This window comes from Parasteatoda tepidariorum, chromosome 6 (genome assembly GCF_982258835.1).
Source record: "Parasteatoda tepidariorum strain Cologne lab strain chromosome 6, Ptep-v5.0, whole genome shotgun sequence".
NCBI classification, from domain to species: Eukaryota; Metazoa; Arthropoda; class Arachnida; order Araneae; family Theridiidae; genus Parasteatoda; species Parasteatoda tepidariorum.
The window spans coordinates 74,491,071-74,502,931 of NC_141760.1; the positions used below are offsets into that span (position 1 = coordinate 74,491,071).

At 27.8% G+C, this 11,861-nt stretch overlaps 1 protein-coding gene across 5 annotated transcripts in view; it reads left to right on the forward strand.

The window, feature by feature from the left end:
• LOC107438204 (uncharacterized) overlaps positions 1-11,861 on the forward strand; it is a 31,155-nt gene that overhangs the window by 15,882 nt on the left and 3,412 nt on the right. For 2 of the 5 annotated variants that reach the window (XM_087166045.1, XM_087166043.1), the window contains 3 exons: positions 3,853-6,007; positions 6,891-7,166; positions 9,223-9,393. In XM_087166045.1, coding sequence (XP_087022171.1) covers positions 3,853-6,007; positions 6,891-7,166; positions 9,223-9,386 — 2,595 coding nt within the window. In that variant the 3' untranslated portion in view covers positions 9,387-9,393. Of the gene's footprint in view, positions 1-3,852; positions 6,008-6,890; positions 7,167-8,565; positions 8,648-9,222; positions 9,394-9,538; positions 9,691-11,861 lie in introns of those variants that run through there. The other 3 variants (XR_015434730.1, XM_087166046.1, XM_087166044.1) reach the window with 3 other exon arrangements.

Here is an 11,861-nt window from a genome sequence, read left to right on the forward strand (position 1 = left end):
GTTGTAGACGATTATTGTTATGGACAGTTTGAACTATAAAAGCACATGTTTGAAACTGATGATAATTTAAACATATGTGATTTTAAATGAAATTTTACATGTGATTATGAAACTACATTAATATAAAATGTTAAACATAAATTTATTTTACAGCAAAAAAAAATATATTTAAGAAATTAATTAGTTAATTTTGTTTGCTTATTTTTTGAAGAATTCAGTCCATCTAATGAGTTCAAATGAACATCAAATGCCTCTGTAACATTGAAACAAAATCTCGCAGAGTGTTAATTAATGATATATGGCAATTTCAGAACAGTCAACAGTCTCTTCCTCATAATACGAAATAACTTCTGCTAAAATCTAGTTTTTTGCACCACTAAACACCAACACATCATTGTCCAAATGTAAAAACTTATCCATGTTAAATGTAAAAGACGGATTAGAAAATCTTTGGAAAGCACTAATAATTGAAGTTAAACCAACTACATACTCTACATAGTTTTAGTTAGCTCAATTTCCACATTTTCTTTTTCAACGAGAGAAGCTTCCTTAAAATTTAAGATTTTCAACCTCCAGAAATCTAATCAAATGCATTTTTTACATCAATTGCATAAGGATTTGGTTTTAGTTTGAAGTTCATAATCCAAATTATAAATAACGTTCTGAGCTAATATTTTTTGGTATCCTTCGTAACACTTTATTATGCCCAAATCTGATGACTGTAGAATCGATGTGCAAATTGGAGAGAAAATAAAAACAATTGATTGTTTCTCAAACTTAGGGGATTATTGTGAGGTGGGCAGTATTCAACTATGAGAGCTATTTTCTTTTTATTCTTTTTCATCCCTTTATCCACATCAAGCAGCCAATTGTTAAAGATTTCTTGTAATCCGGGTCCTCATGTTTGCCTAATAGGGGAACTGGTAAACTTTTCACAACTTTAAAACATCTAAGTTTGGCATATCTTTCAATAACTAACAGTTTCAACTTATAGATTCTAGTACTGTCAACCTCTGTTTTGATTTTTTTACCACCATTAAAATTTCCTCCTTTGACTGCCATTGTTTTGTTTGGCATGAGCTGATAAACTAAGCCACTTTCATCCACATTGTACATGTTATCAGGATAATTCATTTTTTTCAATCTTCTCCTTTATTCTTTGTTCCCTGGGTGAGGCATGATTGACTGGAGATAACTTTTCTTTACCTGAGATGCTTTTAAAAAGAATTTCCTGTCGTAATACATCCATTGCTAGCTTTAAAAGTCATTGTTGCTTAACAAGGATGCAAATGTTCTTACTTTTTTTTTCTGCAGTCATCGGTCTAGAGCGCTGGAGGTTTGGGATGAAGCACTCTCCTCTCAATTAGACAACCCAGGTTCGAATCCCAGTGTTGGCTGCTTGATACGAATTTTGCAACCGGCTTGCACCAAATACAGTGCTGACGTAAAGTAACCTCAATGTTCGATCAATTATGGGTTAGTGTCCCCTTGCTATAAGGCTGACCATAGTTTCCTCTCCATGTAATGCAAATATGTGTGCAAATATGTATGCAAATATGTGTGCAAATATGTATCAAAAAGTTCTCCACGAAGGCAAATTTTCCCATAATTTGATCCAAGAGTTCCTTTGTTTTCTGGATTGGGTTCAGAATTACAAGGTTACAGAATTAAACATTTGTAGTCGTAAACTAAAAAAATTGGGTCAGCTATTTGTTGACAATTGTAACGTAAAAGAAAAAAAAAACTAATCGGACCATTAATAGGCATATTTTGTTGCATCATTTCATGAAACCATCTTAAGGTAACTTTATCAACATCCTTGGTCACTGCATCTTAAGTATTTTTCTTTTGCTTTCAATTTTATTTGCTTCCACAGCATCTTCGATATCTTTTCTTCAAAAAAGTAGTATTGTAAAATCCCATATTTTTTAGCGGCATCAACTTGCTGCTATCCATGATCAATTTCCCGAAATGATTTTTAACTTCAAATAATGCTTTACACTGAACCATCATTTTTAACAGAAAAAAATTAAATTTATTGCAAGGAAAACAGCCCAAAGTGAGGTATGACTAACTTACAAAAAATATTTGAAAGTAACTATTCTGGGAAAAAAAAACTCTCCCAACATATCTCTCATTAACAAACTCGAAAATCAGAACCTGTTCAGACTGATGTTTTCCAGATGAAACGGGCCCACCCCTCAAAATCAAGATGTAGAGATGGCAAGAATAAATACATGTCACAGCTCTGAACAAATATTTCTGTACAATGGTGGGGAAAGCTATTATGTTCTTTATTCTCTTTTCCCAAAAGGAATTTTTTTCCTCAGAAACAATGAATGGACATCTGAACGCAAGCAAACAAATTCTTTGGCTGGATGGGGTGTCATTTTTGAGTGATAGAAAAGTCTGGTTATGAGTATCATCAGCTTTCTGAAGAGGGAAAGATATTGTTACAGACTGATTTAGCTGAAAATTGATTATCTATGTTAGCAGGTTTAAAATACATTGAATAAATAAAAATTTCACTAGGACCTTACGGAAATATCTGCGCACCTGGAAAGTCATGAAAAATCATGGAAAGTCATGAATTTTGGTATTGAACAAAATTTGTCATGAAATAACATGATTTTAACTATTTTTTTAAAAAAATTATGGAAAGTCATGGATTTAGGTCTCCGAAAAATTTTATTTTAAAAATGGAATCCCCTCCCCCAATTTCATGGTGTTCCGAATATCTGAATTTGTAACAAAATCATATTTTATTAAAATATTATTTTGCTAAAAATATCATATATTTTGTTAAAACATAATTTATTACATATTTTATTAAAATATAAAAAGTTTTTATCATTTTCTTTCAAAATTATGGTGTTCTTTAAAAAAAATGAAAGAAAAAACATCATTTCTAGAGCGAAGTATTTTTTAAACTTCTGTGATTTCAGAATTATTGTTAATATTTCCATTTTATCAATTTAAAATTCTAGCTAAAGCAAACCAGTCATTGGGAGATTTTTTTTATTCCAAAATGAGAACAGAAAAATCAGGAGTATTTCTTTCCTTTCTGATGAACAAGAAAAGTATCTTTAGAATATCATTCTGCAGAAAAAAAGAAAAAAAATTATTTTTTCAGCTATTTTATTGCTTCAACTCTTTCTTTACTCTGTTTTTTAAATTTAAATTATACCTATCATTTTAATTAATGTTATTATAATGCTTTTTGAATTTATTATTCTGTTTTTTTTGGGAGAAAATATCTTCATTAAGTCATGAAAAGTTCATGGGAGTCATGGAAAGTCATGAATTTGAAAATCTAAAATATAGCAGATATCCTGTTTATCTTTTTAAATAAGTTTATCTTTCTAAGCAAGTTTTTACTTTATATGCTATGTGTCAAATTAGGGAGTTAGTTTGTAGGGGTAATAATATTTCAAATTTTTAGACTTAATTATATGCTTTATAAATTAAATAATGCAACGACTTGAAAAAGGGCAAACTATTATCAAAAAAAAGAAAAAGTTACTCAATGTGTACCAAATGTTAATTTGGACAATTTATAGCATGGCAAAAGAGGAATTTAGCATGTATTTGTACTGTCACTTGTTTCTCCAAAAATGTTTAGAAAATTTTAATAATGCAAGTACTTATTTTGGGGTGTTACATACTGTTAACACTGATCATTTAATCATTAATAAGCTTTTTTTTAGCATGGCCTCATTTCTTTACTTTGCCTCATTTTTTTATTTTTTTTATTTAAAAAAATATTTTAATTCTTTTAACAATTTGATTTCAAATATTCTATAATAAAATACAATTTCATTTTAAAGTTTATATTTATTTAATTTTATTTAGCATTACAATGAAGAAAATCCTACGTATGATATGTTTAGAGAGGTAAAGAAAACATTGTATAAACATGGTTTGATCAAAAACACCAAACAAAATTTTGCTGAAAAGCGATTAACATTTGGTAAAAGGCGATTTCTATATCCTAAAGCTGATGGTAAGCAGGCAAATATTCTAGTAGATAATGAAAAATCTACTAATTGCAGAATAGCTTCAAGAAAGAAAATTGACATTAAAATTAAAAATAGACCTATGATTGGACAGATGCCCAACTATAAATCTCGTGCAAATCTAAAAAAAATTCTAATACGAAAAGAAAAAGTTGGAGATAAAATCTCACTAACGGAAAAAAATTCTCAAAATAATGAAGTCTGCAAAAACACAGAAGAAAATCAGTTTCAAAAGGCAGAAGAAAATAATGTTTTAGAAAGATCAGAGGTTAATGCTTTATTTGATGAAGAAACAAAAGCTCATAATGAAACTTCTCTGATTAAAGAGAATGTACCAAATAAGGAAATGTGTATGAACTCAGAAGAAAATCAGTTTCAAAAGGCAGAAGAAAATAATGATTTAGAAAGATCAGAGGTTAATGCTTCATTTGATGAAGAAACAAAAGCTCATAATGAAACTTCTCTGATTAAAGAGAATGTACCAAATAAGGAAATGTGTATGAACTCAGGAGAAAATCAGTTTCAAAAGGCAGAAGAAAATAATGATTTAGAAAAATCAGAGGTTAAGGCTTTATTTGATGAAGAAACAAAAGCTCACAATGAAACTTTTCTAACTAAGGAGAATGTACCAAATAATGAAATGTGTATGAACTCAGAAGAAAACCTGCTTCAAAAAAGAGAAGAGAATTGTGACATTTTTTTAGAAGAATCTACTGTAAATACTTTTGCTCAAAAAACAAAAGCTGATAATAAACCTTCACTAGCTAAGGAGATTTCACATAACTATGAAATACTTAAAAACGCTAAGGGGAAACAGCTTCAAGAAAATGACAAAAGTGATATTTATTCATTAAAATCTGAAGTGATGCTTATTGAAGAAAGGCAGAACAAAACTAGCCTAGAACAGAAACTTCCTTTAAAATTTTCCCCTCTCTTTACGCAATGTGGGAAAATGTCATCTTTTCATTTGGATTCTCAAGAGAATAAAGCTGAAAATATGTTTCCAATTACACCTGAAGAAGAAGCAAAAACACGAGTAGATTTATCTTCTAATAGTTTTGATTTAAACAATCCACTCTCATCTTCACCTGCACAAGTTCTTTCTCATGAAATTATAGTGGATCAACCTAATTCAGATTTTGTTCAGACTACAGATATTCATGAAATTCAGGTGAACACAGAAAAGCTTAATACTAAAATGGAAACTGAAATAAATGTCCCTGGTGTGTCACCTCATTCATTTAAAAGGAAGTATTCTGCTTGCGATTCAATTGAGAGAGACACTAAGAAACTAGCAATAAGTTCAGACTCAGAAAATGGAGCGCTTCAGAATATTGCAAGTGAAAATCAATCATCTTTTGAAGCTACTTATTATTTAAATTGTAGAGATACTGAAAGTCAATCTTCTCAGTTAAATACTACAGCTTTCATTACAAACAAAAGTTTAATAACTGAATCTGAAACTTTGTTGGATTGTGAAAAAACTTTAACAAGTTGTATTAAATACAAATTACCAGCTAGATATGTAATTAACGATATTTTTGGAGGCCGCAATACGTCAAGTTTTAGAGTAAAAACTCAAATTGACAAAGATTTTCAAAAGTATACAGTGCAGAGTCAGAAAGTATTGACCTCTATTATAAATATGGTTGCCAAAAATATTGATAAGGAACTTGATACTGTAAAAATTAAAAATAATGAAGCAACTTCTGACTTTAAAGAATTTGCTGTTTCCCTGACATCAGTACCAGACAAAGAGTATATTGAAGAAATGAAAAGTGTAGTTGGATCTCATGATAGCAGTCTCCCAATTTCAGTTGCAAATGATGTCCTAGAGCTCAAGAATGATATTCACTTTTCATTGAAAACTAAATCAACTAATGAAAGTATTGCTCAAGAAAATTCTGAGTATGTACTCAGAGAAGGTAATGCAGAGCTTAAAGATGTTTCACTGGTTGATGTGAATTTAGCTGATTGTGGTGATTTTAAAGGTTTGTTAAGTGTTTTTGTATTAATATTTATATTTTTATAACTATTTTATAATATTTGCTTTAGATAGAAATTGTTTTTCAAAAAAATCTGAATCTTGAATACATATTTCAGAACCCAAAAACTTACGTCTGAAATTGAATTATGCATGCAAACTAAAAGAAGTTATTATATAGAAAGTTTTAAATACTTAAAATAATTGAATAAATAATTATATTAGTAAAACTAATGTATAGAAAATGTATATGTAATATTTTTTATAGTAAATCTTAAGGTTATAATTATCAAAAATTTATTATTTTTTATTTATTTTTTTGTTGCAAAAATTACTATCATACAGTTTTTAAAGACAATTTGTTTTAATTTTATTCATATAGTATTTATATACAGTAAAAAGATCTTTATAAAGCAAACCTTAAAATGCAAGGCCTTTTATTGTATAGAATTTTGCATTATATAGATATCTTTAAACGTACCTTTTAAACATAGCAATATTAGTCTGGAACAGATCAATCTTAAAATGCTTTAAAATAGTTTTTAGATATAAATAATGAAAAATACAAATATGTTCTTTATTATTTACAGAAAAAAATTTAAATTTTCTGGAACATAAGAACTTAAACAACTTTATCAGTTTGGAGTTTAGCTTTTGATATTGTAACCTGTTTACAAATAATAAATAAAATAATGTAAAAATTTAATACTTTTTGCTTAGTTACAGAAATTTCTTAAGCTGCAATTTTAATTGTTTACACCCTCAAAGTTTATGTGGTTTATGGAGAATTGCTGTATATAGATCTTGTACTGTATTATTTATAACATGTTTTTTTTTTTTTTTTTTAAATTTTGTAAATAACTTATAAAATAATTTGATTAATTTTTTAGGTAAAATTTCAAACGAGGTACAAGAAATTTTGGGTAATTTGATAAATAAATTAGTTTCTGATACTTCAAAGACTATGAAATCAAATATTTTGTTTGATAAAAATGAAAATGTTATTGTCTGCCATTCAAATCAATTTTTTAATGATGCATTTAAAGTAAGTGACGAAACTATGAAAGAGCCTGAATCATCTCAAAAATCTGATGAACTTAAAGAAACAGAAAAGTTACTTGCTAGTTGCAGAAAATGTTCTATTCGTTTGACTGATATTTCACAAGGTAAAGTATAATTTATTTTATTGTTATATTATAGTAGTCTTTTTACATTAATTAGTATTTGTTTTTTATATTTAGCTGCAAATAATGTCACATTAAAATATTTACCATTTTGTTTCAATTTATCAGAAATTTTTTATTTGAACGTTTAAATTGGTTGTAAAATGTATGATTTACTATTTTATTAATTTACTTAATAAATTTAATTTTGAATGATTTTGTCCCACTACATACAAACTACTTAAACATATATATGAAACCAATTTTGCATTGAAGTTTTTAAGTGCATTCTTTAAATTGTTATTTGGCTACGTGTTCAAATACTCTGGGAGGCTCTAGAACTTTTGGCTATGAATTAAAATGAATAGTTGGAACCAGGGTTGGAACCAAATTGCCCACTTCTCACCATTTCTGATTTTTTCAAATTCTTTTGTATTAATTTTTTATTATAATTTATATTAAAAAAAACACTTGAATAATGGACCAACAAATCCCGAGGCTAGGGCACCTTAGTCCACCTTATGGGGAATAATTGACCATGTAACAAAAATATATCCAGAAATAATATTGAAAGATAATGTTATCCAATTCAGAAATTTCTAAAGCATATAAAATTCAAAATGCATTTTTGAAGGTTAATAAAATGAATCTTCAATTGTAAAATTGTATTGCCTACAATTATTTATTGAATTTTTTACGAAGCAAAATATTTGGTTTCTGTACTAGTTGACTTTCCATAATGAAACATGACCTAATATAGTTTGAAATAATTTATTACAAATTAAAGTTATCAAAGGGCCTATCAAACTATATCTGTATAATGAAAAGCCTAATATTTCCTGAACAAGGTACTAAAAAAAAAAAGATTCAGATCATTTTCATGCACTATTATTTAATTCACGTTTGTTGGATTGGATAAGAAAAATACTTTTATCAACATCGTATTACTCAAATTTAATTCACTATGGAACATTGAGACATTAAAAAACACAATATCAAAATCTGTAATTTAGTATGCCTGTTAAAATTTTGTTCTTAGTCTTAATTGCTTTAAAAATTTTTATATTTGATAAAATTAATTTTAAAAAGAAATTAATACACAAAACATTTCTTGCATATTTTTTTAGGAGTGTAGGTTCTAGATATTCTGTTTAATATTTCTTTTTCATTTAATTATCTTTAGAACTGTATTCTAAACCTTGTTCCATTTCAACAAAAGGTAAAAAGCAATATTTCTGACAAATTTTATTATTTTATGTGAAAAAACTAGTTAAAAGTAATTTTTAAATAAAAATTTTAAATTAAATTAATAAAATGCATATTTTTAGACAAGATGAACTGATAATATAATGAAGTATTTTTTATGTAATATTTCTGGATATTTTATTCATCTTCATTTCAGAATAAGAAATGCTGATGTATTTCTGAATTGTTTTGATGATCCAGCTTATCCCATTTTTTAGTTTACAAAGGTATCCATTGTTTTAAATTGCACAAAAGATCATATTAGTTTTTTCTTCTCCTTATTTTAAACTTTAAATTGCTGCAAGTAAATATTAAAGATCTGACTTTGTAAAATAATTGCAATTTATTACTCTTTTCTCATGGAAACAAATTTTAGAAGGTGAAGTAGTAAAGTTTTAAAAATTATTTAGCAGTACTAAAATACAACTTATTTGAAAAAAAAAATGTTCCATTTGAACTATACCATATGATTTTTTTCTTAGGTTTTGTAGTATTAGCGGGGTGCAGTATACTAATAGCACAAACAAAAACAAACACAAATATCATGTAACATTTAAATTATTGTGCCTGAGCCAACGTTCCCCTAGATCCAACCTACCCCATCTATATACATTAGACTGATCTACAGCACTACTTTATTAGAAGACATTAGACCAAAATGCTTAAAAAAAATGACCATTAACAAATTGTAGCACTGAAAAAAAAGTTTGCAATTTGGTAAGAAGTAAAATGTTTCAGGAATATAATGTTGGTAAGAATATAATGCTGGAATATTATTATCCAAATGCCTAACTTGCTTTCTCGGAATTTTCAGAGTGGAAAAAAAGAAAATATAATGGAAAGAAAATATATTATCTACCACATTTTAAAGGTGTTAGGCTGAAGTCAGAAAATGAGGTTAAAAACTATTGTAAAAAGCAGAATACAGCATTCCCACATTCTTTGTTTTCATCTAAGCAAAGGAATAATAAAGACTGAATTTAAGGTAACTATTTGTTTGTAAAAATGACGATTAGTTGGAATATAATTAAGATTTTAAAATGTACTTAAGAATATTTAAGTACCTAATATTATGATGCACCCTGAACATAAATTGAAAGTACTGAAGAGTGAAAACTTATAAATTACAGTGATTCTGCCTACATGATATAGTGCATCAAATACAACTAAAGTTCTAGTCGGGACAGGAAAAGAAAGTAGTGACTTTCCCTTGGACACACACTTTTTCCATTGGGTAAAAAACGAATTGGACAGAACTATGCAGCTGGTTTATTTAGTTCTTGTAAGCAAAATGAAATTTTTTTTTTGTCAATTATTATACTGTCTATTAGATTTTTGGTGGAGAAGGTAGTTTGAGGCTATTTTGTTGTTTTATTTTAATTTCTTTCTGAGAAAAAGAAATTTTTTACAATAGCTATAAAAATATTCAAATATCTTAAACTTTTGTTCTTTAAAATATAAGTTGAATAGGTTGAGTTGTGCCGTAGGAATAAAAAAATGCCTTAAGTTTTATAGTTTTTTTTAAGAATAAAAAAGAGTTCGGACTACTTTATAATAAAACAAACTTATTCTTGTAATTTTATTTTTGTATATTTGCTTTCAAAAATTAATTTTAAAAAGTTATTTTTCTATTTAAAAGTAATTCTAATAAAAATTAATTTAATGAAAATACTGATTTCTTGTCTCGATTACTCTCCTTAAATATGCACAGAAAAATGTTTAACTATCAGGGTTCCCACGGTCCTTAAAAACTGCTTAATTTTTATTTTGGAAAATAAGGGCCCTTAAAAGTACTTAATTCTAGTGCAAGGTTTTAGAAAGTCCTTAATTTTTCAGTCTCACTATAGTTGATAGGAACAATTTTTCTGTTTAATTTTTTAAAACAAAAAGTCGTTCTTTTATCACCGAGAATTAGACCGCGTGTGAGAGGGCTATACGTAAGGGAAAGAAAGCATGTCCTTTCATTAATAATATTCTGCCTTTTGCTAAGACTGATACTCTATGCGGAGAATGAAGCATTGTAAAAGAAAAGAATAGAGTGTGGTCAAGGGAAATATTGCACATGGAATAGATAGTGCTTTTTGGAGGGGGGGGGGGGCAGTTCTAAGGGACCTAAATAGAAGACTCACACTGTCCTTTAAAATTAACAGAATTCAAGAAATTCAGTTCGACTGGTAACTCATCTGCTTATAGGAACGAAGTAAAATCCTACAAAAAGGAGTATCAGAATTTTTTTTTTAACTAGAATCCATTACGAAAACTATTTCCGAAAATCTTGAAGAATTAAATAAAATTGTATAATATATCACTGTGTAATAAATAACTGTTAATTAATCGAAAGCAGTGACATTAAAATTCATGATTGTACTAAAAATTAAGCAGATATGTTGTAATTAGGGTTTTGTACCTGCCAACATTAGAGAAATAAAATAATGGACATCTTACTAGGGACATTTTTTAGACTAAGCGCAAAATTTTAATGCATCATCTTGTAAGTCAAAAAGAGAAATTCAAAATTGGAAGCACTTACATGAAGTAAAAAATATGTATATAAATCTTAATCTAAAGAAAGTTTTTTTAAACCATTATTTATAATTACTTAAACGATTTTATTTTATGACCGTCGTTGAACAGCCGACCCAATTTTGGATTTACGACTGCTCATGTTCAACTGTGTAGTCTTGTAATTTGAACCCAATCCAGGAGACAAGGGAACTCCAGGATCAAGTATAGGGTGAAATTTGCTTTTGTGGAAGACTTTTTGAGGGAACTAACCCGCATTGCATTACATGGAGAGGAAAACCACGAAAAACTCTCATGTTTAGCCTGACGGCAAGAGGACTCTAACCCATGATTCGTCTACCACTTAGGAAGTTTTTACTTAAACTATTAACACTCAACATACTGTAGTACTGGCAGTTGAAGAATAAAATAAGTATTTTTGCCATCATCGGATATTTCATCAAAAAAATTTTTTTTGATAAATTTCTTCAACAAATACGGAAATATTTGAGATTATACGGGTAAACAGGAAATAATTGCAAAATACAGGAGTCTTTGTTAAAAAGCAGGAGACTTGGCAGATCTAGGTTTTTCATCAAAAACCTAGGGTCTATTGTGTTTTTGATAAAAGCTGAAGTTTTTTTAAAAAAAACTTTCAATTTTCATTCCTGAGTATTAAATAAAAATGCATGACTTGCTTCTAACAAGAAAGTTAAGTATTTGGTAACTATTAATAGCTTGTTTTTGTTGTAATGTAAAATTTTTTTTAAAGTTTTAGATTGTTACTCTATCATTTTTTATTTCTTAAGGATAAGCAGATTATTACAAAAAAATTTAAATCTACTCAATTAAAAGATAACAAACTTTTTTTAATAATGTCTATTAGAATAAAATTCAAACTTAGATTTGATTAATAATTTATTCAGTTTAAATTGCAACTTAATATACTGT